The 26639-nt window shown below is 48.9% G+C and overlaps 1 protein-coding gene across 1 annotated transcript; it reads right to left on the bottom strand.

Moving 5' to 3' along the window:
• Positions 1–476: 476 nt before the first annotated feature.
• On the bottom strand, positions 477–26639 carry poc1a (POC1 centriolar protein A). The gene is made up of 11 exons (XM_062459362.1): positions 26399–26639; positions 26062–26146; positions 25721–25892; positions 24611–24790; positions 24335–24442; positions 23883–23998; positions 22893–23026; positions 20505–20573; positions 20194–20316; positions 7309–7569; positions 477–2054 (listed from the first exon to the last, which is right to left on the bottom strand). Exons 1-11 carry the CDS (start codon positions 26411–26413, stop codon positions 1935–1937), a joined length of 1383 nt encoding a protein of 460 aa, XP_062315346.1. The 5' UTR covers positions 26414–26639; the 3' UTR covers positions 477–1934.

The raw sequence follows: 26639 nt of genomic DNA, 5'->3' as shown, positions 1-26639 counted from the left end.
ATTAACCTTGTACCGGACAACACACATGCACACTCACTGAGCATGGAAGAGAATGCGGGGGGACTCAAGCGAGCGTGCTAGTTATTTAACCCAGTCCATGTGCCTTCCTTTCCCCCTCCCCTTCCCTCTAGTTAATGGCAGGCCTGCTTAGGGAGGCCCATAGTAAGGGGAACTGTTTTCTCTGAGCCGGTGTGAAATAAAAGTGCAGCTTAGTTTGTTCCAGGCCCCAGCCTCACAGCCCCCAGACAGGAAGAAAAAGAGTGGGCCCTGCTTGAGGACTCCGGTTCGGTTCAACTTTTCCCATTAGTGTTGAGATGAGCACATACAAACTGCAGTTAAAACACAGGCAGGAATTTCCAAGTTCCCTCCCCAGGGACCTATCAGCGCACACAGACGCTCTGGAAGAACCTGAGGAAGGTCATCCTATTGGCAACCTCTGTGAAAACAATTCCTTTTTTTTTTTTATGCGTCTCAATTCTCATAAGTAATGAATGGTATTAGTGATGAATGACTGAGGCAGAGCCCAGCTCACATGAGGTGCATAGTAGCATACTTCAAAAAACATATTAAATAAATTATAGTTAAGAACTTTATTGCAAATCCTTATTTGCACTCCATACTGTTGCTTCAAAAAGGACGTCAAATGTCTCAAAAATACGAAACTGAAAATTTCAAAGAACATGTTAAATCAAGGCATGGATGGATTTACAGTATTTACAACCAAAACAATTAAGAAACAAATCAAAAACAGATTAAAAATAAATAAAAAATCTTTAAAAAGTGATGCCTGACTCTTGGAAATATAAGGCACAGTAATTTTGCAGTACAACTACCGTTAAAGCTGTTTCCAAAGTCAAAGTGTTAAGAGACAAACACATGCCAGATGCATTGTGTGGCATTAGTGGTGTTTCTGACACTTTTTTTTTTCTCATTCAAGCAGGCGACATCATCTTCTCTCCGGAGGCAACTGGTGGGACAGGCTTTCTCAGCAGAAAACGATCTGCTCTCAGCATTATTCTGGAGTCTAAACTTTGCCTGCATTTCCTGCCCTTTGGTTATTTTCATGCAAACCTACACAATGCCTCAGTAGCTCTCAGGCCTCGCCATGTAATCAGGAAACGTGCTCAGTCCTGCACCTCAACGTACAGGTGACCCTGACCAACAAGCCGCTTTGACAGGGTGTGGGATATCGGGAGATTGAATAGGACGAGTCGAATGAATTGAGAGGACGGCTGACGACAGACGGACAGACGGACACAGAAGTCCACTTGAGAGCGAGACAGACGTCAGGGACAGAATCGGGAGTAAGAGGAAGCTACTGAGAGGCAGACAGAGTGGCAATGTGTCTGAATGTGGGAGAGAGAGAGAGAGAGAGAGAGAGAGAGAGAGAGAGAGAGAGAGAGAGAGAGAGAGAGAGAGAGAGAGAGAGAGAGAGAGAGAGAGAGAGAGAGAGAGAAAGCAATAAAGAGACAAAGAGTGAAGGAGAAAAAGGAAAGAGGTAGAGATAGAATTAGAGGGAGTGTGAAGGGGAGAGAGAGACAGAGAGAGACAGAGAGAGACAGAGAGAGAGAGACGGGGGGGAGGAAGACAGCAATAAATGGACAGAGAGAGTGAGTGAAAAGGAAGAAGTTGATCCAGCTGAGGGTCAGTTCAGTTCATTGGGATGATGAACAGAAAAGAGGGAGGGAGCTGACCGGGTGCACGGCCCACATCCCAATAGTCTGCAGTGGCTTCTTCTTCCTGTCGTTTCCTCCTCATTTCCTTTCCTCTCATCCTTACTTCCCACACTTTCGAACCAAGCCGTGTGAGGGGGGCCTGGTGGCTGAGTCCCCTGCATCTTCCTTTTCCTCCTGTGAGCCGGTCCAGGTGGGGGATGGAGGGGAGACCGAGGGGAGGAGAGGCAGGGTGAGGCCACTGGGCCCAGGGCGGTGGGATCAGGCCTGGGGCGGCGGCTGCTGCTGCTGGAGCTGCAGGCTGATGCTCAGCTGGTTGTCAATACACTCCTTCAGCTTGTCCTCCGTCAGTGTCAGCCTCTGTTCCAGAATGGCCACAGTCTATAGGGGCCAAGGGAGGGGGGGGGGGAGAGAGAGAGAGAGGGAGAGAGAGAGAGGGAGAGAGGGAGAGAGAGAGAGAGAGAGAGGGGGGGTTATAATACAGCGTCACCCCAAAAAATGGATGAATGCATCTATTTGTAGCTCCCAGAGACAGATGTTCGCTTATCCTCGCGGACAATCCAGCTGATTATGAGGGCCGAATGTGCGTCCTGAGCCCTGGCTCTGTTGAACGCAGCCCCTAACACGACCGCCTCTATGTCCCCCAGACGGACACCCACCAGAGGCGGGGAGACACAGGCGACACACAAGCGCGCGCAGCTGTGCCAGACTGAACTCTGCTGTGCAAAAGTATATGCGGTCATGACCTGCATTCCAAACACAGCGCGGGAGCATGGTCCAGGGGGTTGAAGGAGGCTTGATGCATCCCTGGAGTCATACGCGGTACTCCCTGCAACACGTCCATTAACCCCGCTACAGTCATGGGCTTGAATCATTCAGGGTTTGCTTGAAGCACAGCTACTGGTTGGGTAAGCGAGTTGACTCAACTGAAGTCGTTCTTACAAGTTACTTTAAATATGATGGTTAATATTACATGAGAATACAGGCAGTAGGTCAAGTACTCAGAGTCAGACCAGCCAGACTAGGCTACATGGCATCACTGAAGGCTTCTAGCACTAATGGAAGGTCTATTCAGAAGAGGATCTGGAAATGTATTCAGACCCAGCGCTGAGAAAAGAGGCACAATAAATATAACACGAATGGGTAATGGCTTCTTGAAGAAGAAGTCCTTAACTAAGAAAACAGGAAGTGTTCAACTTCTATTTTTAGCCTGTGAGGTAGTATCCTTCAAAGAAAACACGTTGCGCGTTTATCACCGAGCTTGCGAAAAGAGAGGTGGACTCTCGGATCTGAACGTGCGCCTTCAGTAAAGCCTGAGAACAGTCTAGAAACCCTGTGGTCACGTGGCAGCCCGAGTGAGAAAGAGAAACTGCATGAACATAGCTGAAAACATGATACGGGAGGAAATGTACGTTGTGAAACTCCGACTGGCATCCTCTGTTGCCCCCCTGGCCGTGTTGATATAGAATCACGGTTGTGTTTGCACCCCGGACATTTCTCCCAAAACGAGGAAAGGACTACCTGTTAGGAGAGGGGTGGGGTTTTAAAATATGAATACGTTTTGTGTTTGTAAGCCGTGTTAGAATCAGTACAAGACAAACACACCACACAAACACTCCCTGTGTGTGTGTGTGTGTATGTGTGTACATGCAGCCATCCTTGCTGTGAAGTGACACAGCATATCTTAGTAGTGGTATCATGAGGTTTTTGCCTGTCTGTAAAATGAGTCAAATGGATCTTTTTGATGGATCAAAACTATGACCTCTTTGTTTGACTCTGAACAAAATGTTAACTACAGGTCATACAATTACAATGGTTAAAACCTTGTACATTACAGCCGCCCCTGTTCTGAGCTCGCTTCAGTTTTGACCAATCACAGGGGTTCATGTGGCTACAATACTTTATCTGTCTCTACAACCCATCCAATTTCAGCTACAGACTATCTCAGCTCTGACATAATCACCCTGGGACGAGCCCTGTCGTGAAAACACACACAGGTGCGTGCGTCCACACACACACACACACACACACACAAACACACACACACACAGAATGGTGTAGACGAGGAGCGGTGAGGCTTTCCTGAGCGTCCCCCTGGGCAGCGGTGCTGGAGCTCGATAACATCTGCTGGTATTTCATGCTAGAGGGAAGAAGGGTTTGCATTTCCTTCCTTTGTGAGTGTGCTTTTCCAATCGATAATACCCTACGCTTATCTGGCCAACCTGATAGTGCTACGGAGCCTTCTTAGTTGTCTAAACGTCTAAATTGCAGCTAGTAGGTCCTAGGAAAAAAGTGTAATTTTAGACACAGGGGCCTACAGCTTTCCAGGTCTAGTAGAAATCAAATCTTCTGATCCCTAAAAACAGAGCTTTGTTCCCCCACCCCACACACTATATATTCTTTGTTCTGTTGCCCGGGGCTGTGTGTTGCTTGTTTCACGTACAGCCCAGTGTACTGAAGCTCCTTCATTTCAACTTGTTGCATTGGTTATACAAGATGGTAGGTCACGGGATTCACGGTGATTACCATTGGAAAGGTTGATCTACTTTAACTGCCGCTTTCGTTCTTATCTACCAAGTGCAGCCAGGAAGTCGTCGCCAAACGCAACCCCTCCCACAAGTCGGCTATCTACAGTACATAACTCGGATGCTATTTATACATCTCTCCTTTGCTTAGATAAAAAACAAGTACAGGTTATGTTGACCCAAGATGAAATAATACCCGGGCCTAAATGAGTTCAATTATTTGTCTCCCTGCGATTTTCCCGCCAGCGTGTTCCCTCCACTCCAGCGCCCGTGAGCCTCCGCCGCCGCCATCATCCAGGTCAGATAAGACCTGAGATCAAACAAAAGGAGTGTGGGAGCAATTTCCTGGATAGAAATCAAGCCCAGTCCAGGACTACGTCAATTACATTTAATGGAGTTTCTCCTTTGATTATGCTTTTAACTCTGGGATTTGGCTGTTTTCAGGTTGGGGAAAACCAGCCCAGCACTACTCATTACCAGGCATTACCAAACCGAGATGGGGGTGGGAAGGGGATCATGTAGCAGAACTTCAAGCTGCGCTGCTTTCACCGGTCATGCTGTAACGGATAAACAACTTTCATTTCGTGGGCGTCAATTAAAAATGTTGAAACATCGACACCACAAAAACCAATTGCAATCATGAGAACTTTCAGAGACGCCATTGTGAAAGTCTTTTGTTAATATTTTCCTCCTTCTTCATATACTCTTTATAACACCCATTATGCGGCCATAAAAGTCTACTGAGTTTCCAGGGCTATTTTGGTGCTGCTGGCAGCGATGTTTAGTGTTCTGCCCCTGCGATTTGGAGTTCTAACATTGGCCATCAGTGGGTGACAGTTTGGAGACCAGATGTGCGTGTTGAGAGACCCTTACAAGCTCTGAGCTCATTTTAATATGTTGCACACGAAATATTTCAAGATGTCACATTAGACTGAGTTCACAGGGGCTGTTAGTTATAAATAACTCGAATTATCTCGACAATGAAGAGGCGGTGGTACGTTTTTCTGAAAGAAAGATGAAGAACAACTGCCGCACGATTCCTTGAATCCAAGTTTCACGTCAAAAATATCGTCCACAAAGCCAGTTTAGTTCAAAACGATTCAAACAGGGACTTTCAACTGTGGTTTTGTCAACCCTGTCACCACTGTGAGTGTGCCCGGCACAGTCAGACAGGGGGGAGCGAGGAAGGAGGCAAGTTCTTTGAAGAAAAAGGCGGGAATGCTCCAAGGTCACCAGGTCTGTCGGAGGGTAAAGGTCGGCATCCCCTGGGAAGGCTAGCAGCGCTGGAACATTACTAAACACTCCCACATGCTGGGAGAGCCTCCGTCAAGGCTAGCCAGCCCTCCAACACTCCTTCCAGGACAGACGTCCACACCACAGGCAACAGAAGGGGCTCCGGGACAACCAGGACTTCCTCTGCGATGGAAACCATCTGTTCTCTACACAGAGCCACCCTACCTCCCAAGGTAGCTTACTGACGAACCACCACTCCAAATGTCCGGTTTTGTCGGAACGACATAAGAGGAAGATGGAACAAAAGGACGTTATATTGATCTAATTCCTGGATGCCTGGAAGTACATGCTACACACATGCTAGCCTACGGTCGAGGTGACATAGATGAATGGTATTCACAAGGCTTCTCTCTTTAAACAGTTCTTCGCTGGATTCCGTTTTCCCATGATCCTCCCTCTTTTCTCAATGTGTAAAGCTGTGAGAGAGCTTTTCAAGGCCAGGCTGAGTCAGACTGGCATTAATATAAAACATTAATATTCCCATTTCCCCACTGCCTGCCCACCTGCCTGCCTTATTATGCCCTGAAAGAATGAAAGACGTTTTAATGACTTATTTCCTGGTCCACTCTGCAAACACTGTCAACTTTGAGTCAGCCAATAATCGCCACTTTTACAATATCATTATTGGTCATCTCGTAACAGGTGATGTCATTCTAAAGCCAGGCCTCTTGAGTTGCCCGACATAAGACAACCCGACTACACAATGCTGACGCTTAGACCACTAAAAAACACGCCCTCGCGAGAGAGGGGGGGCAATATCAACCCCAGACTTGGTGGAGTCACCTTTTCAATGCTTCTTCTTTGACGGGGTACAAAATAGACCACAGTGTCATACAGCCAAAATAGGTGCCACATAGACTGTACACGTTGTCGGAAAGCCGGCGTGTACTGAGGCATGCTGGGTCCTGGCTCATATCAGACAGAGTTACAACTGCCTTGTCGCAGCGTGCCCACACAGCAGTACATTAAACATTCAAGTTCGATGCCAGAGAGTGAGCGCAAAGCCGGCGTTAATGTATGAATGATGTATTTTCCTCTGGGTACCAACACCACCCCCACTCCTCCTCCCTCCTCCTCCTCTGAATGAGACGCCTGGAGAACACTGACAAGGCTGCACTGGCAAACCAGACAGATCAGACTTAATGGATGTGATCGCTCGCTTTGTCTTTTGTTCACACCAGGCTGCTGATGAGCAGAACGTCACCGCACTAACTGTCCATTACTGTCTCCGCTGAGAGCCTCACCCAGACCTGCCCCCAGACCCCTCGGGGAACCATCTCCCAGAGGAGCTGACAGTGGAACACATGGCTGGCCTCACAAAGGCTGCGCTCCTCTGGCCGCTACGGTCTCAAAGCAAAGGATGCACCTGGTTGTCTGGGCAGTCTTCAGTCTTTGTGTAGTCATTGCTAACTGTACTGTAACTACCTGCTACTGCTAGAGATGCTCTTCGGGGAGATCAATGGGTCACGTTTCGTGCGGGGTGGAGATGTGTTTAGTCACACAACGATAGTTACTTCAGGCCCTGGCTTGAAATGGGTTAGGCCTTTTCGAAACTCACCGTGGGTCCTCACAAATTGCTCATAATACATTTTCTGTTCAGCCTCTGTCTCTTAGAAACACAGCAGGCTGTTCTTTTCCCCCCAGAGCAGCAGGGCAGAGAACAGAAACACGATTCCTGAGTGTATGCCCTCGTTTCAATCGTTTTAGAAGACGTCGAGGTGTGGATTGTTGTGGCATGTTCAGTATATACGTTGACAAGCTAGAACTATGAGGTGAAACACCGCTCCATCTTGAAGCTTATGTGGGTGTGTGGTTACCTGAGTGAGAACATCCAGCTGACCCACTATTTGTTCCAGGGTGTTGGCCAAAGCAGGAGGTATCCCACCATCTGAGGGAGCCCACTGGACCTCAGCCTGGGGCTGGGGTTGGTGCTGGGGCTGACCCAGGGGCTGCGTCTGCTGGGTGGAGGAGGAGCGAGCGCTGGGCCCTCTGGAGGTTCCGCTGTGGCCCCCATTGCGACTCCTCAGGTCAGGCCCGGAGCTCTGGTGAGACACCAGGTCGCTACCCGGCTCAGAAGGCTGGAAGACACAACACAACCATGTCAAACTCGGCTCACGTTCAAAACATTATTACTTTTAGTCTGCCATACTAACACCAAGACTCTTGGTCTGAGTGTTGCGGCCACTGGTGGCCCAGCCCGTGCCATACACAGTGTTCCCTGTGTGTAACAAGAGTCCAGGCAGGGAGACCGGGCTGCGGTCCAGCTGTCCTGCTCCTTGTGGGGAGAGAGGCTGTGGAGGGGGCAGCGTGTGGGCAGAGTGTCCTGCTGGAAACCACCATCTCTCCTCCTCCAGCTGCTCCTGTCCAACATCTGGCTGACATGTGCTAGACGAGGCTCTCTCTCTCTCTTCCTCCCCCCCCTTCTCAATCTCTCTCACTCTTTTTCTATTGCCCTCTCTCTCCCTGCGCCGAGGAGGTCAAATATTTGCAGTGACCAAACAGCAGGGCAGCAGTGCTACAGATGCTCTCGGACAATCCTCGCCACTCAAGAGGGTCAAGGTCAAGGTAAACTTTATTATCCACAAGTAGGAAATCCATATGGTCACCATTACACGCTCCATTGTTAGATAGCCTGCTGCATACAAATAAAAACATAAATACAAAAGCATTAAATACAAAAACAGTTAACATTGTAACATATGTAATATATGTAATATATAAGAAAATAAAAAATAAACTAGAATGAATGCTAGCTGATTGTTGTACAGTCTAATTGCTGTAGGCACAAAATAATTGCTGTACCTTGTGGTCCTAATTTTCCTTTGCAGTAGTCTGCCACTTGAACTGTTGCTTTTAAAGAAATTCTGATGAAGAGGGTGGGTTGAATCATTTATAATTTGTTCTGTCTTTTTAAGACTAAGATTGTTGTACAATTGGGCTACAGATACCTGATCAACTCCAATGATCTTACTGGCTGTTTTGACTATTTTCTGATCCTTAATATACATGTTACCAAAGGCACAAATAAGACCAAAAGATAAGACACTCTGCAAGAGAGCTTTGTAAAACATCTGAAGAATACAGCTGTCTATTCTAAAATGGTTTCCTCAGATTTTTTGGGGGGACTTATTTTGTGCACATTCATTAAAAGTCAGTTTATTATCTATTTCAACACCCAAATATGTGTATGTTGTGACCCGCTCTACTACTACACCATTTATATTTGAGGGTGGAACTATAATTCCCTTTTTACTAAAATCTATGATCAGCTCCTTTGTTTTCTTCGAATTAACCACAAGGAAATTATCTGTACACCAATTAATAAAACCCTGCACCTCCCTCTCGAAGCCCTCTAGGGATGCAGTATTGGACTGTACAAAACCCACTAATGCTGTATCATCAGCATATTTTAAAAAGGTGTGGTTTGATATGGTTGCTTGGCAGTTGTTAGTGTATAAGGTGTATAGAATAGGGGACATAACACACCCTTGTGGTGCCCCTGTGTTTATGGCTTTTAACGATGAGACACATAAATTTGACTTGTTGGCTACGGTTCGTCAAAAATCCTCAAAACTAGTCTTGGGTTAACCAATTTTTTTACCATAAGGTGGGGCTGGATTGTGTTGAAGGCACTGCTGAAATCTATGAACACAATCTTGACAAGACTCTTTGCCTGTTCAAGGTGCACATATATGTTATTTGTCAGAGTCAGCAGTGCATCTTCAACCCCTCTCTCCGCACGATATGCAAATTGGTTTGGGTCTAGGGATGGTGTAACGCCACATAAAAGTTGTTTCAGAATCATCTTTTCAAAACATTTCATTGCCGTAGATGTTAGGGCAACAGGGCGCAGGTCATTAAGTTCCCTAGGATTATTATTTTTGGGTAAGGGAACGATCAAAGATTTTTTCCATAGACAAGGAACTACACCAGTGTCTATTGACAGCTGGAACAGCCTATGAACACTGCCTCTCCTTGACCAGGGGCAGGGCAGCCTCTATTCTATCAGGGGGCAGGGCAGCCTCTATTCTATCAGGGGGTAGGGCATCCTCTATTCTATCAGGGGGCAGGGCAGCCTCTATTCTATCAGGGGGCAGGGCAGCCTCTATTCTATCAGGGGGCAGGGCAGCCTCTATTCTATCAGGGGCAGGGCAGCCTCTATTCTATCAGGGGGCAGGGCAGCCTCTATTCTATCAGGGGCAGGGCAGCCTCTATTCTATCAGGGGGCAGGGCAGCCTCTACTCTATCAGGGGGCAGGGCAGCCTCTATTCTATCAGGGGCAGGGCAGCCTCTATTCTATCAGGGGGCAGGGCAGCCTCTATTCTATCAGGGGCAGGGCAGCCTCTATTCTATCAGGGGGCAGGGCAGCCTCTACTCTATCAGGGGGCAGAGTGGCCTCCATATACACATTCCCCCGTTGGTCCAGTGCATCCTAATGCCACAGAGCCATTTACACCCCTGGCGCGTGGTCTCAAATCCCCTCAAAACACTTCCTGCATCTCTGGTTCCCTTCACCTGCTTCCCTTCAAACATGGTGTACCTCCTGCCGTCCGTCTGAGAATAAAAAACCCACGTTCTCCCGGTAGCCGGTCTAAGAGAGCAGGAGACGCAGCTGGCTGATGCGCTGGAGGAGAGGCGCGGCTGGGCAGAGTGTTGGAGTGGGCCCCCCTGGGTCCCAAACTGGGCGACCCAGAGGTGTGGGGACGGTGTTGTCATCAGCGACGAGAGACGAGACGCCCCCTGAGACAACAGAGACAGCACTGACACACCCGCGCAAGCGCATGCACAGCTTACAGTGTTTTGGTCGCCACCGCCGCCACTTTTCATGTTCATCCATGAAGCCAGAGGGCTAAGAAGCAGGGTGTTCCACTCGGCTTGCGTCGCCCCACTTCCCTGTTCTGTCGAGCTTCCACCGGTGGGACAGACAGACAGACAGAAGCAGTCGTCCTACAGGGATTTGGATCAACGGTGCTCCTTTTTGCCAGTTCAAACAGAACCCCCCCCGGAGGAGACTTGTTTAAACGGCGAGCAGCCAGGCACGTCAGAGACACACATGGCTACATTCAGCCGTGCTGCTGCTGCTGCCGGGTGAACTCACTGTTGAAAATGGGAGAAAGGAAGAACTACTGCTGAGCCAACAAGCTTCAACGAGGCTGGATTAACTTGTGTTGAGTGGAGGACTTACAGTTAGGTCCATAAATATTTGGACATTGACACAATTTTCATCATTTTGGCTCTGTATACCACCACAATGGATTTGAAATGAAACAATCAAGATGTGCTTTAAGTGCAGACTTTCAGCTTTAATTTCAGGGTATTTACATCCAAATCAGGTGAACCGTGTAGGAATTACAATACATTTTATATGTGGCCCCCCCCTTTTTAAGGGACCAAAAGTAATTGGACAATTGGCTGCTCAGCTGTTCCATGGCCAGGTGTATGTTATTCCCTCATGGGAGTTCGTTATTTCATTGACAAGGAGCAGATAAAAGGTCTAGAGTTCATTTCAAGTATGGTATTTGTGTTTGGAATCTGTTGCTGTCAACTGTCAATATGAAGTCCAAAGAGCTGTCACCATCAGTGAAGCAAGCCATCGTTAGGCTGAAAAATCAAAACAAACCTATCAGAGAGATAGCAAAAACATTAGGTGTGGCCAAATCAACTGTTTGGTACATTCTTAAAAAGAAAGAACGCACTTGTGAGCTCAGCAACACCAAAAGACCCGGAAGACCACGGAAAACAACTGTGGTGGATGACAGAAGAATTCTTTCCCTGGTGAAAACCCCTTCACAACAGTTGGCCAGATCAAGAACACTCTCCAGGAGGTAGGCGTATCTGTGTCAAAGTCAAAAATTAAGAGAAGACTTCACCAGAGTAAATACAGAGGGTTCACCACAAGATGTAAACCATTGGTGAGTCTCAAAAACAGGAAGACCAGATTAGAGTTTGCCAAAAAACATCTAAAAGACCCTGTACAGTTCTGGAACAACATCCTATGGACAGATGAGACCGAGATCAACTTGTACCAGAATGATGGGAAGAGAAGAGTATGGAGAAGGGAAGGAACTGTTCATGATCCAAAGCATGCCACCTCATCAGTGAAGCATGGTGGAGGTAGTGTTATGGCGTGGGCATGTATGGCTGCCAATGGAACTGGTTCCCTTGTATTTATTGATGATGTGACTGCTGACAAAAGCAGTAGGATGAATTCTGAAGTGTTTCTGGCAATATTATCTGCTCAGATTCAGCCAAATGCTTCAGAACTCATAGGACGGCGCTTCACAATGCAGATGTACAATGACCCGAAGCATACAGCGAAAGCAACCAAAGAGTTTTTTAAGGCAAAGAAGTGGAATGTTCTGCAATGGCCAAGTCAATCACCTGACCTAAATCCAATTGAGCATGCATTTCACTTGCTAAAGACAAAACTGAAGGGAAAATGCCCCAAGAACAAGCAGGAACTGAAGACAGTTGCAGTAGAGGCCTGGCAGAGCATCACCAGGGACGAAACCCAGCGTCTGGTGATGTCTATGGGTTCTAGACTTCAGGCTGTCATTGACTGCAAAGGATTTGCAACCAAGTATTAAAAGTGACAATTGGATTTATGATTATGTTAGTTTGTCCAATTATTTTTGGTCCCTTAAAAAGGGGGAGGCCACATATAAAATGTGTTGTAATTCCTACACCGTTCACCTGATTTGGATGTAAATACCCTGAAATTAAAGCTGAAAGTCTGCACTTAAAGCACATCTTGATTGTTTAATTTCAAATCCATTGTGGTGGTATACAGAGCCAAAATGATTTAAATTGTGTCAATGTCCAAATATTTATGGACCTAACTGTATACACAGCTCAGCATTATAACAGCTGCACACACACACACACCCACTCCGGCAAGTCCACATGTGCATGCGCGCACGCACAGGTGCGCAAGGACACAAAGGCAAGGCTACAAGTGCAGGCACACACACGCAACAGCAAGCCCGTATATCCACTTCACAATCACACACACACACACACACACACACAGACACACAACAGGAAACCCGCTTGGACACGCATGAACTCACACAACAGCAAACCCTCATGTTCACTCACTTCACACACAGAAAACAGCAAACCCACATGCGCACACACACACACACACAGTTTAACACCCTCCTGATGAATCACCTGGACTGGAAAAACCAACAGTGGAAAATTTCCTGAGGCCCAAATGAAACTCTGAATCGCACTGGTCTGACAGAGCCATCAATACCCCTTCACAGCCTACAAAACCATTCATCACATCCTGACACACAATAGACACACAGCACACAGAAACACACAATAGACACACAGCACACAGAAACACACAATAGACACACAGCACACAGAAACACACAATAGACACACAGCACACAGAAACACACAATAGACACACAGCACACAGAAACACACATCACCTCGGGGGAACCGTGTTTGTGTACGTGCGTTTGCACGTGTGTGTGTGTGTGTGTGTGTGGGGACAAAGGGGCTATAAAGAGGCAGAGGGGAATGAGACTGTTTGATCTATGAGAGGAAGGCTGCAAGACTGAGGAGTCAAGAGCCATCTCTCTCTCTCTCTCTCTCTCTCTCTCTCTCTCTCTCTCTCTCTCTCTCTCTCTCTCTCTCTCTCTCTCTCTCTCTCTCTCTCTCTCTCTCTCTCTCTCTCTCTCGCCCCCCCCCTCTCTCTCTCTCTCCCTGTACGCTATGTCTTATCTCGGCTGAAGACAAGAGGGAGGATATGAAAGGAGAGGCGAGGAGAGGCGAGGCGAGGAAAGGCGAGGAGAGGAGAGGAGAAAAGGAGAGAGAGCGAGCAGAAATTCGCGGAGCTTTCCTTCCGACCGAAGCCCTCTCAAGTGGCCGAGGCGCCGAAGACTTTGACGCTGCAGCTTGGAACCGTGAGCTCGTTTCACTAGCGTGTTCTCGAGGCTGGTAATGAGGAAGCGAAGACCGGGCCCACAGGTCTGGTAGGTAACAGAGAACACAAATGAACAGTATGTACAGCCATGCGGCAGTACAGTCTAGATCTGCAGTCCCTGGAGAGGGACCGTCATCTCTGCAGGATGACGGCCTCAAGGGGGAAGTAGGAGTCTATTCCAGAGGTACAGTAGCTTACACTGTAGCTGTACAGAATGTACAGTATGAGGACAGGATGTGGAGATATTTGTCTGCCTCCCTCCTTCCCCCCCCTCTCCCTTTCTCTCTCTCTTTCTCTGTCGCTCTCTCTCCTCTAAACTGTCTCTAAGAGTTAAGTGTGACAAGTCTGAACAGATGTCTGGTAACTTAATGGTTCAGGGATCTCCCCTATATCTCGCTACCGTTATTTCCAACGACGCAACACCTTTTGTCCCCGTCTCTGTTTCTGCGGTCTCTGCCCTCCCTCCCTCCCTCCCCACCCTCCCCTCGCTGGGGAGCGCCGCTTCCCCGCCTCGTTTTCTCCAAACTCTCCTCCTCTCAGACTGTCACTACTGTTACACTACCCCTACGCGCGCACACTCCCCCCCCCCCTCACTCACTCACTCACTCACACACACACACACACACACACACACACACACACCCTCCACATGCTCTCTCACCTCTCTCGTGTTTCTTTCATGCCGACGATTATTATTCTAGCCTCCTAAGCTTCGCCCACTTCGGGCTGTTGTGAGTGCGTGTGAGTCTGGAGCGCGGGATGAAGATTTGCAGCGCCGATTACTGCAGTGCCCCCCCCCACCACCACCCCCTCCCCCCCCCCACCACCACCACCCCCCTCCCCCCCCACCACCACCACCTCTCCCCGGAGCTGTGCTGTGGTGGTGTGATGGGGAGTCGGCTGTGTGTGTGTAGCTAGTCTGTCTGCACACGTGAGCGGGAGAGAGACCCAGATGTGGAGCGGGGTGGGGAGGGGAGCGGGGTGGAGAGGGGAGGGACTACAGAGGGGGGATTAGGAAGGATGTTATCAGAGAGAGCTGATCTGCCAGACAGACTCTGAGAGGCGCACACGTCCCCGACTCGCACAAGCAGGAAAACACCGGGCACACGAGCCCCAGCACGCTGAAAAGACTCCCACCCAATCACCACGTCTCGTCCTCTTCGCTTGACATGTTGACTCAACATTAGCTCCAGTTGTCATGTAGCCTTGCCCCGAATCATCGACATCCGTAATAAATCGCAAGATTCCAAATCCAACTGCAAAGTAAAGGCTTTTTTCTTCTGCCTTAGTGAAAACGTGCCTTCAGGGACGTCCGTAACGGACTCGCATGAAAGGCCTCTTATCAATAATGAACAGGATATGACACGCTGAATAAAACATAAGAGCTGGGAATCTATCAAGTGTGCGTCTTCCAGGTAGCTATCGATCCCTCTTCCCCATTACCCTTATTGATAATGTCATGTCACATACTCATTTTAGTAAACACTTTGATCCAAAGGAGGATTTGATACCTGCAACCTCTTGATCGCCAGGCAAATGTTCTACCACTGAGCTATAGCTGTCGATATATACCTGTATATATATATATGTGCATCCTATACACATCTTGCTTTCATTCACGGACTCTGCCTGTCAAGGCTGAGGTGCAGCACAAAGCTTTGTCGATCATTTCTAGAACAGTTCAACCCCGAGGACAAGAACACAGCCTACAAATAAGATCCTTGTGTAAGGCGACAGCCCCGAAACACAAAATGGATTCCATTCATTAATTTTCTTCGCTTTTAAACCACCTAGCAAAACCACGCATTCTCCAAAACCACTTCCAGTAAAGTATGCTTGTCTTGAGTAAGCGAACCACCCGTACACCCCACTCATCGTCAGTAGAGAACGACTTCAGAAGAAGTCAGTCCTGGATAACACAGCGTAGACCTCGTTTTTTTGTCTGTCCCCCCCCCCCCCTCTCATACAAAAACAAAACATACCAAAAGTACATCACATTTTTATCATAACGAACATCCATTTACAAAACTACAAAGCCACACCGTTGACTGCAGGGTTGCCCAAGCGTGTGCTAATGGTGTCTTGGTGCGCATCAGTCCTCTTCGGGACGCGGCACGGAGGCTCCCCACACGCATCAGAGAGGCCCGACGGGGGGGGGGCGGACAGGCGGGCACGCAGAGCTACACGGGAGGCCACGCCTCTGCCGCACACAAACAGGAAGAGAAAGGCCAGGAAAGGGCATCTGCTAGCTCCTGTAGGCCTTCAATTACCGTTACACCGTTCAACGACCCACTTGGACCCCCACAAGGAGCGTGCACACACACACACACACACACACACACACACACACGATAGTCCATTATCCGTGGGCCCCCTATATGGAAGGTGTTGGCGTGATATCTATGAGTAATGGACTCACGTTTGTTATGTGAATTGAACAAAGCAAAAACATTGGATTCTTATTCAGTCCACCTGTGGGCAAGAGACAAACCTAAGAGATCTCTGAAAGAAGAAAAAGCGCAAAAAAAAAACTATCTCCCTGGCTGGTTGTAATTATCTTCCCCTCATTACAGCCTGAAAATCCCTCATCTTGTCCGACAGCTCGTTCCACTCGGACTGTGACACGGCGCAGTGTGTGTTCTCTCGCCAAGACCAGGAGAAGCGTCACACAGCAACACGGGTACCTGAGGAGACGAGAGGGACCGCCGAGGGAGGGGGCTAGGAGCAGTCTGGGCTTTCTGTCAACTGTATGAACGCCACTCAAGTCAGAACAAAGACGATGGGAGTGGCAGCTCGTCTGTTGGGGGCACAAAATGAGAATCATTCAGCTGCCCACACGTGGTTACTGTCGTACGACACGAGGTCGTGTCGTCGAAAACGGTGGCCATGGGGTCTCGTGACGTCATAAAACGCTTCTTTCAGGGAAGCGGTAGCCGTAGTTAGCTACCAGCAAGTAAGGTCGCTCCACAGTATCTTTAGTAGAATGTATTATTGTATGAATGGATGTAACATTTCCTATCAAGGAATCGGGCTCAAATGAAGAGGACCTTAAAATCTAACATTTGCTCCTGGTACCAAACATTGGGATACACAGTGCTATTGGCTGCAGGTGCTCAACTAGCTTGGCTGGAAGGGATTGGAAGTAGGACTGTGTGTCGTTTTCCCACCAGACCTGACAGAACCAAAACTAGGTTGTTACTGTTTGTTACGTGTCATATTAATTTCGCATTTTGTGAGGACCAACTTCTTGTAACAGTCCGCCTTTTAAGATGTAGGTTATGAGCCCTACAGGCTGTTGATAGGCATCGTTTTCTCTGCTGCCACTGGGTTACCTATTAACTTTAGCCCAGGCAACTAAAATGCTTTAGACTACGATTTCGACTACACTTTCGGCAACATGTGGTTTTCAATAGGCTTACATTACATGAACAGTCAGAAAAGATAGGCTTTTGATCGGTGAAGTCTGCTCAGTGCCTACAGTACAAAATGTTTCATTTACCTACCTGAATCAACCAGAAGTCATCCTCAAATCAAATACCAAAATTAGGAGGTGGTGTGTCGTGAAGAGCATAATTGCTTATGAAAGAAAATGTGTTACTCAAGGAGGTCATCGTTTCTCTGGAAACCTGCCTGGTCTAATCATGATGGGCGTCCGTAATTATGCCTGACAAGTGGGACGGCTATTAGAGGCCATTATGTTGCCTCAGATGAGCACATCACAGCGCAGCGCTGGTCCTGTCAGGAAGGAGGGAGAACACACGAAGACCGCGATGGAACATTGGGGCACGAGAAGCTCACCTTCAGGAGGTCAGCTTCGGTCATTTCCACACTCTCAAGTCGCAGCCTGTTCGACCGGCCTTTCCCAGGTTGAGAGAGTGGATTCTCGGTTCTAAATCAGGTCCTTTGTTTTATTGGTCGATTGGCGACTGCCCGAGTAAACATCCGAGGCGTCCTCCTGTTACAGTCGCCAGTAAAAGGCCTCACTTCAAAGCCCCATGTCATTGATCGGTGTAACCGTAGACCCAGGTGGTGTGAGGTCACACCGTGTTTTGGAGCCAAACTGAGGCTCCCCACCCCGTCCGCCCTGGGCCGGCTAGGACCTTGGCAGTGCCCTTGTTGATGTAAGTAACACTGCTGCAGTCAAGAGACTGAAATCGAAACCCACCCCCCCCCCCCCCCCGAGCCCTGCGATGCCCCGCCCGTGACGCGCTGGCTGGCTTGCGTGAGTGTGAGCGAGTGAGGACGTGTGCGAGGACTGGCCCTTCAAACCAGCGGGCTCATTTGGCAATTGGCAACCCTGTTATCTTTTGATATTTATCCGCCACTAATGGCCTCTCTCCGTCGCTCGCTCGGCCACTCTCCCTCACAATACTCGGCATCGCTTTCAAGTCGATCCGGATAAAACCAGCAAAAGAACGGCAGCGCCACGAGATGCGTAACGCCGTGTATCTCTGCTCCTCTCTGCTCAGTCGTATATCTTTGTTGCAGAGAGGTGAGGGGTAATCTCCAATAGTGGCCCCGTGGGGGGTCTGAACCCACAGCTGAACAGAAGTCACAGGAGTTAGTCACTGGATTCCCTTTCAATCTACTCAGTTTCAGCCTCCCCAAGGAAACCAGACTCTGTATTTACGACCCAGTGTGTCGGGGGAGCGAGAGAGACAGAGAGGGGGAGGGGAGAGACAGAGAGGGGGAGGGAGAGAGACAGAGAGGGCGAGAGACAGAGAGGGGGAGGGAGAGAGACAGAGGGGGGAGGGAGAGAGACCGGAGGGGGAGGGAGAGAGGGGGAGGGAGAGAGACAGAAAGGGGGAGAGGGGGAGAGACAGAGAGGGGGAGGGAGAGAGACAGAAAGGGGGAGAGACAGAGAGGGGGAGGGAGAAAGAGAGAAAAAGATAGAGGCACACTTGCTCTGACAGCCACAATGACACAATGTCCAACTTGCCCTATATAGACATTTTCAATCATTCACAAGTACTGTTCTGCGCAAAGGAGAGGGTTGGAAAAACAACACCTCAATCAATCGTCTATTTCGGTCTGGACAGAAGTGGTTCAGGGGGGATACTGCAGAGGATTTTAAGAACAGCCTTGAAACGCTCAAGAGGGGAACAAGGGTCTAGAATGAGGTGAACACCACCAAGGTAATCTCTCTTCTAGGGGTGCCAAGTCTGCTTCTCACACCATGTTCTGATGAGGCCTTGAATGTGGGCTTCCCTGGGCTACGGAAAACAGCTAGACTACGTGGAGATATTTGGAATAAATTACAGGTTATGCAACAAAGTGGGCCAGATGGTATTCCTTTCCTACACACAGCTTGGAGAGAGACGGGGTCACATGACAGGGCTTGCTCATCTGTGTGTGTGTGTGTGTGTGTGTGGGTGGTGTGTGTGTCCTTAGATACACCAACTCACAGCCAAAGGCCCAGTGTTATTCCCATCGAAAAAAGAAAAGGCAGAAGAAACAAAAACAACATACAAAATATCTTCATGCAAGGAGACCGAACCTGCCTACATCATGTGATATTCTCCAGTTCTACCGCAAACATCTGAAGGAGGCATTCACCTTGGGGCATACTTCATAAGGATGCGACTTGGAGATGGAGAGGAAATTAGTCAGGCTGCGTTTGTGCAACAGGCACTCTCTGAGGAAGGCTGCATGTTTTCCGGCTAAATCTAGACGATACACTGTGATCTACACAGCGTGGGACACAAGCACAAGCACCCTGTTCCTCTTTATATCAGTACGCTGATACACTGGAACAGCGAAACCTTGAGAGATCCCGTCCAAAGCGTCTGAATCCAAATGTCCGACACAGTTAAATAAGACAAGCACCTTCGTGTCGGCTTTTCAGAGGTAGCTATATATTTGACCATGAATGAATGCTGTGGTGGTGGTAGTTTGTTTGGTGATCAACCGAAGACGAAACGGTTCGAGGTTAACGACGAGAGATTCGACCGCTAGGTATTCGAGGCCCATTGACTGATGTGGAGACGGTGACTGGAGGGGAGGAGCCACGGCTGAAAGGGAGACGCAAAGCTGGGCCGTGTCGCCTCCCAGCCAGCACGTGGTTCACACGCTACGGCACAGCGGCCACGCTGTCGATACAGATCTCAACACTCAGGCCTTCCCCCCGCCCCCTCCATTCACTGCCTCTTCCCTGACACGCATGCACACGCACGCATACTACCAGGTGCCATTGTTCCGGTCCCTCTCTGGTCTGGACCCCAGGCTCGGGGGTCTGGTCCTGGGAGGTTTAATCCCATTGTGTGGGGGGATTGAGCCCTCGAGCCCTGTCTGGCAGAGGAGCGTGAGCAAGCATGAAAACACGCCTGCTATCAGATGCAGGCCTCCTGCAGGACATGGGGGGGGCCGCCTCTGCTAGGCACCAGATCATGAAGGGATGCGTGGCTTTGTGGACATGAGGGGGTGTTCTTCGATAGACCGCTCTGTGGGACGGGGAACAATCCGCTCCTGCATTTCTCTCAAGTAGCGAGAAAGCGTAGCTAGCGATTACGTTCGCTAGTGGAATTATGTGAAATGAACCTCACACAGGATAGTTCAGCCGACTCGCCTCCCCCCCCCCCCCCCCCCCCCCCCCCCAAAGACATCTCTGCGGCGCTCCTCTCCGCCCCTCGACTAAAGAGTTCAGGTGTGCTTCTGGCCTGGGGGTGCTGAGAGCCTGTCACGGAGGGGGCGGTGGGAGGCGCGGGGGGGAGAGAGAGAGGGGGGCTGTGAGATGTGCATTCCAGACATTCCCGGTGTTTACCTGGCTCCGGAGCGTGCCGCGGGAGTCTCCGGGAATGGCCGCCCCCGCCCCCGCGTCGGAGGCCCACTGCTGGAGCACCTCCCTGTAGTCGGCCGAGTCGAAGTTAGTCTTCCACACCATCACCTGCAGGGGTACACCGGCCGTAAACACAGTCCATATGTTGAATAATATACACGCTTCAAATACACGGACTACATTCAAAAGCGTGTTGGGACCTTAAGACACGCTTGGTGTTGGTTTATATAACCGCGTGGTATTAACTAGAAGCACCCAGCTACAGGCAGAGGCCCAGCGTACAGGCAGTCCCTGACCTGCTCGTCAGATCCCCCGGAGGCAAAGAAGTCTCCCGTCCTGGAGAAAGACACACAGGTAGCAGGACCCTGGGGAGAGAGGAGGGGAGAGGAGGGGGAACTGGGTCAGATGGGGACAACAGAGACCTCGGCTGGAGTTCTGGAACAGTTCGATAATGCAAATATCTCTTCCAGAGACATTGAGAATAGAGAGAGAAAGAGGCCGGGACACGGTTAAGGAGCAGAATGCGAGACCTCCCTTGGACCCCCTCACAATGACGTTGTATTCAGCCCGTGATGGCTGTGAGGTGCAGCCCCAGCTGAGCCCTGTACATCATGTGATATTATCATGTGGGGATGAAAGATGATGATTCTGATCCATTAGATCTCGCCAGACCAACCAGCCATCGCTGCTATAGCGCTACTTAGTCTGGCATGACTCACTGTGACTCACGCCTCAGTCACACACACACACACACACACTCACAACCCGTTGAAGGAGCAGGATACAGGTCATTTATACCCCCCCCCCCCCTTCCTTCTCCTCCTGGTCCCTGGCTGGCCGAGACTGATTCAGGAAAGCAGGCAGGCGGTCCAGACCTCGTCAGCACCACTCACAGCTGACACAGTGGGTCACTGACCTGCTTCGCGCTCAGAACTCGGAAACTGGGACAAGGGAGGGAAAAGGAACTACGAAGGCCCTTGCCAAGCTTCCGCCGACTGTATTGCGACACCTCCTCCTAGCGAGAGGGCCTCCCCACAGCAGAAGGAAAAATAAGATCCCCCCCCCCCCCACCTAACATCTCTGTCAACACCCTGTCTGTTGAAGGGAGTAGGAGGGCCTCTGAAATGTCCTGTACAGGCAGGATGTGTGTCAGAGAGCGACCCTGCATGGGGGGGGGGGGGGGGGGTGTCAGCGTGCGTGACAGGGGATGCTCCCCAGCGTCGGGACCAGGCAGAACGTCAACTTGGCAGGAGGCAGGAGTCCTACTTCTGAACAGGCTGCCGGTGGGCGGCTCACACGCCAGACACACTCCGGCCGGGCACCGCACCTCCCCCCGCCGTCGCAGCGGGCCAGACTCCGACCAAGGTCAAAGTGCTTTCACAGAACCACCTGGGAGAGCCGACCGGGGTCCATGGCAACACGAGTGGCAGACTGTGCGTCGACTAATGCCCGCTCCGAGCCTGGCACGCCCCTCCCACCCCCCGCCTGTCTCACAGCTCCGTTAGCTCAACAGACACGTCAGCGCTGCTGGTGGGGCAGGCACGGCGGTGGCGCCCAACTCGCCAACTCATCCTACGCGTCCGTCGCTTCGCTTCGACACATATTTCACGTGGCCTACTTTCCGTAGTCCGTCGATGCCCTATATTCAAAGAGAATGTAAAGGTGTTTTGTCTCTCCCATCTATCAGCGACACCTGTTCTCCAAGCAGATGGCTGCCGGGGCTCTGGCAGAGCCGCATAAACAATTAACACCCCGGAACATGCAGGAGACAAACAGCTTGGGTGACTCAGAAATGTGCCACCTGATCAGAAAAGAAAACGAGATGAGAGAGAAGAAGAAGAAGGCGAGAAGTCTTTATCTGGACGGCTTCAGCCTTCCTCCCAAACAGAGGGACTTCCTCCGTCACGAGGCCCGGTCGCAAACACATCCCCCCCAGATACACCTTGTACTCCTCTACTGAAGAACACTTCACTGTCAGCCTTCTCTGGCTACACCTGACTAGCAATCAAGGTCCCTCTTCAATAGTAGCACTGTACAGAGAGAGGAGAGAGGAGAGAGACAGAGACAGAGAGTCCAGGCCTGAGAGAGAGAGAGAGAGAGAGAGAGAGAGAGAGAGAGAGAGAGAGAGAGAGAGAGAGAGAGAGAGAGAGAGAGAGAGAGAGAGAGAGAGAGAGAGAGAGAGAGAGAGAGAGAGAGAAAAGAAACAGCTACTCCCAAAGTGAGCGTTTAGTGTCTCCTGTCCTCCCCTACCCAGAGCAGCCGAGAGCCGGAGAGCCAGAGAGCCGTGGGGTGTTGGAGCCCCTGCATGAGGGTCTCTACAGAGGAGGCAGCACCTTCCCTGCCATGACTCACTCTGAGTGGGTAGGCCGATTCCCTGACCGTTTTTTTTCTTTTTCTTTTATAAATAAACAGAAGAACGGCTGGTGAAACGATATTAAGCTGAAAAAGGGAAATCGAACCCCAGCAAACCCACTCGCTTTCCTTTCTGACGCCGAGGCGGGCGAGAACAGGTCCTTGGTGTAACGAGTTAGGGGGAAATGTAGTCCGGCAGACTGAAAGTGTCTCGGTAAACATAGAGGGAGCGCGCGCAAGGAAAGAGAAGGAGCAGTGCTTCGTAGCAATCATGTATGTGTGACAGCATGTGTGACTGACCATAAACGTGTGTGTGTGTGAGTGTGACGGACCTGATGTCCGTGCAGGGTGTACAGAAGTTTCCCCTCCACCAGGTCCAGTATCTTCAGTGTGGAGTCATTGGAGGCGGTGATGAGGTAGTTGCCAGACGGATGGAAGGATAGCCCATTCACCACGGCGCTGTGAACTGAAACAAGCTCAAATAATCAATGCGCATCCCTAGCACAAATGAACACATATAGTTCTAGACGTGTGCTATATAATGACGCCTAATACACTCAACCAATATTAGACGGGTCAGTTCCAAACTGATTTGTTTGTTGCTGTCTTATTTGAATAGCTTGCGGTAACTAAGGGAGGATCTAAAAGGAACCTAGTGGCTGTTAAACTGCAGGGGACGAGGTCCAGGGCACTTTCATTCAACGGGCATGCTACTCCCTCTAATGGTGAACTGATGCTACTACAACTGCAGCTTCCCAATGAGGCCAATTCAAACACTATCATACTGCTAAAGCTTTCTAGGAAATTCCGATTCCACTGAAAAAATGTAACCTTTAGAACGCAATCACTCAAGGCAGATTATTGAATCTGGAACTTAAAACCGTGTCAAACGGCATTTCTTTTGGCCAGTTACAACCAGCTTGTTCTAGCTTGTCTCACCACTTATGTTGAAAATGCCTTCAAGTCACTGCAGTGCCCCTAATGCCACACAGCATTGTAATGGCTGACAATCTGCTAAGTCTTCATTGAGCTGTAAATTGGCTGGAGGAGTCATTATCTAACATCTTTCATCTCCAAATGTCTCCTCTGCGGGATGTAATTACACATAGTTAAATCCAAGCAGGATTCTGAAACCAATCACTTCTCCAATCACTTCATACAATGTCTATTTTCTATTAATGTGTGGTCAAATCGAAAAGGACTGCAGGTTACAAAATTCCGCCCGATCTCACCATTTCCGGCCGATGTTTTTGGTGTTCAATGTTTGTTTGTTATTACAATCTACCAGACATTCTCCCTTCACGGGCATGACTGAGCATCACCTTGATAGTGCTGCAGGAGCCTGTTGGTCCGAATGTCCCACACTTTGACTGTGTTGTCCGTGCTGGCTGCAGCGATGCAGGTCCCACTTGGGTGGAAGTCTGCGTGGTTCACATACCTGAGACATGCAGGAGGGAAACAGGGAGACAACAGGGAGTCCGATGGCTGAGCGGTTAGGGAGTCGGGCTATTAATCAGAAGGTTGTTGGTTCGATTCCCGGCCGTGCCAAAAATGACGTTGTGTCCTTGGGAAAGGCACTTCACCCTACTTGCCTCGGGGAGAATGTCCCTGTACTTACTGTAAGTCGCTCTGGATAAGAGCGTCTGCTAAATGACTAAATGAAATGTAAACAGGCTCTGACAGGAAGAAACCTTTACAAAGACACACGGTCAGAGGTTTCTCTTGTTGCACTGAAGATCCTTGATCCATGCACCGGGGCGGCGTAGATCCTTACCCTCCATGCTCATAGAAAGAGTGGATGCACTCCCGGCTGTTTTTGTCCCAGAGCTTAATGGTTTTGTCGTCACTGGCCGACACAATTAACCGTCCATCTGGAGAAAATCTGAAGGAAATGATTGGGAAGATGGCACATTTTTATTTCAGTGCGAAGTAAGTGAAAGCTCAGCTCATAAAGTCATGACGCTCGGGCCCAAGGAGCTATGACATGATGTACACATAAACAACCACAACAACATGTAAAAGGTAACATCCCATGACAGGTATCACCTACTTGGCGCATCGCACCCAGTTGATGTGCTGGCTGAGGGAGAAAAGGAACTTCTGTCTGTGGACAGTCCAGACTTTGAGAGTTTTGTCGTCTGAGGCTGTGACCAAAGTCTGGCCGTCACTGGAGAAGTTTACACTGCGGACGGTCCCTGTGTGAGCCTTGAACACTGTCGACTCACCCTTCCTATATTAGGGATACAAAGAATAGAACAGAATAGAATGGAACAGTAAGGCAGATAGATTCAGGGTATTGTTTTATATACATTATTTCCTTGAACAGTTGTGCTTAAAAAATGGCTTGAAAAAACATTTTACGTTTCAATTATTATTAATTATTTTCTTTCCAACCACTTATTACACCCAAGATTCCTGTAGGCCTAATAGAATAATAATAAAACATATGCAAAAGGCAAAAAAAACTGCTTACCCTTTTCAAAAAATACATAAAAGTAAAGTAACGGTGATTCCTACACAAGACATCTGATGTATTGTAAGGCTTCAGGTGTAAGGCTACAACTGAAAACTTCACATAATATGGGACCAAGTAGTTGTCTTGTCCTTCTACACCAGTGAATCACTCAACTGGGAGTATCTGTGGATGGGCCACTCAACATCCTAAACAATGATCCAATGCTGTTTTATTGTGACTGTCAGTATTGCTTCCTCACTAGGCTCAATCTGTGATCCTTCTCTTATAATATAATCTTATATGCTAGCGGTAGCGCCATAGCGCAGGTGGAAGGTATTTAACCAAGTGTGTCAGATGTTATAGCATAAACATGAAGCCAATGATAAGTTCTAACCATTGGTGACTACCTGGTCCAGAATTGTATTCTACTATCGTCGTGAAAATAGAGAAACCCATTCACTTTCACCTCATTAGGACTAGGTGTGTGTCATGTCTACAGTTATACTTACACACTGGGGACCCAGAGACTAACTGTGTCGTGTCTACAGTTATACTTACACACTGGGGACCCAGAGACTAACTGTGTTGTGTCTACAGTTATACTTACACACTGGGGACCCAGAGACTAACTGTGTTGTGTCTACAGTTATACTTACACACTGGGGACCCAGAGACTAACTGTGTTGTGTCTACAGTTATACTTACACACTGGGGACCCAGAGACGGACGGTTTTGTCTCTAGATGCTGATGCCACAAGGTGACCAGAGGGGGAAAACTGAACAGACATTACAGCATCTTTATGTCCAACAAATCTGTAAGCTCTCATCTGTGGCTTCATGTTCCAGACCATCAGGCAGGAGTCCATAGATCCCGTGACTGGAGAAGCAAGGGTCACACACATCCCGTGATTACACACAAATACAACATTATACACATTACTGTGTTGTTCCACATATGATAAACCACATTGTGTCTATTGATTGTGGTATAATGTTCTATGTTCTTTCCAAATTAGGGTTTGACATGTGACAATGTTATAGCACACCTATTTGCTTCATGTTGCAGTTGAAGTCAACACTTGTTACGGTGTCTCTGTGACCCTTGAAGTGTCTCTCGAGGGTCGGGTCATCCTATGCAGTGAAAGGCAAAGCTGGGTATCAGTTCTAGACAATTTTGCACAGTAACAAAAATAATACTAGGAGGAAAACTTTACTTGCTAAGCCATAAATTATTCAGATCTAGCGTAGTTCTCTTGCCATAACTAACCTCCAAATTATTAATTTCAGGAGCTACAAACCGCTCAAAAGCTAGCTAGTAACAGTACAGTTACGTTCAATATGTAACTCATAAAGCATTTTCAGAAAGTGCTGTAATAATCTTACCAGTGCAGAAGTCATCCTTGGATTGTATTTGAAGAAACTCAGTAAAATAGTTGTTACTTAGCAAACGTTATCGTCTTTTGATACACTTGCGTGTGTTGTTATTTGCTTCCGTATAGTATTATGTCTGAGAAGAATGAAGAAAGGATGAATTAGCTACCCCAATTACAAACTCGGTGAATTGTCACCCGGTTGCTGACAACAACGGAGACGTTTCAGTTTACGCGCCGCGATTGGGCGCTGA

This window comes from Osmerus eperlanus, chromosome 1 (assembly GCF_963692335.1).
Source record: "Osmerus eperlanus chromosome 1, fOsmEpe2.1, whole genome shotgun sequence".
NCBI lineage: Eukaryota > Metazoa > Chordata > Actinopteri > Osmeriformes > Osmeridae > Osmerus > Osmerus eperlanus.
Note: the sequence above shows the minus strand (reverse complement) of the source record. Positions and strands in the feature narration are given on the sequence as shown.

Coding starts and splice junctions, on each gene's coding strand:
- poc1a (XM_062459362.1), bottom strand. Junction 24,443..24,610: donor AACTGGGTGCGATGCGCCAA/GTAGGTGATACC, acceptor CATTTCCTTCAG/ATTTTCTCCAGATGGACGGT. Junction 20,574..22,892: donor ACACCCTGCACGGACATCAG/GTCCGTCACACT, acceptor CTCTCTCCCCAG/GGTCCTGCTACCTGTGTGTC.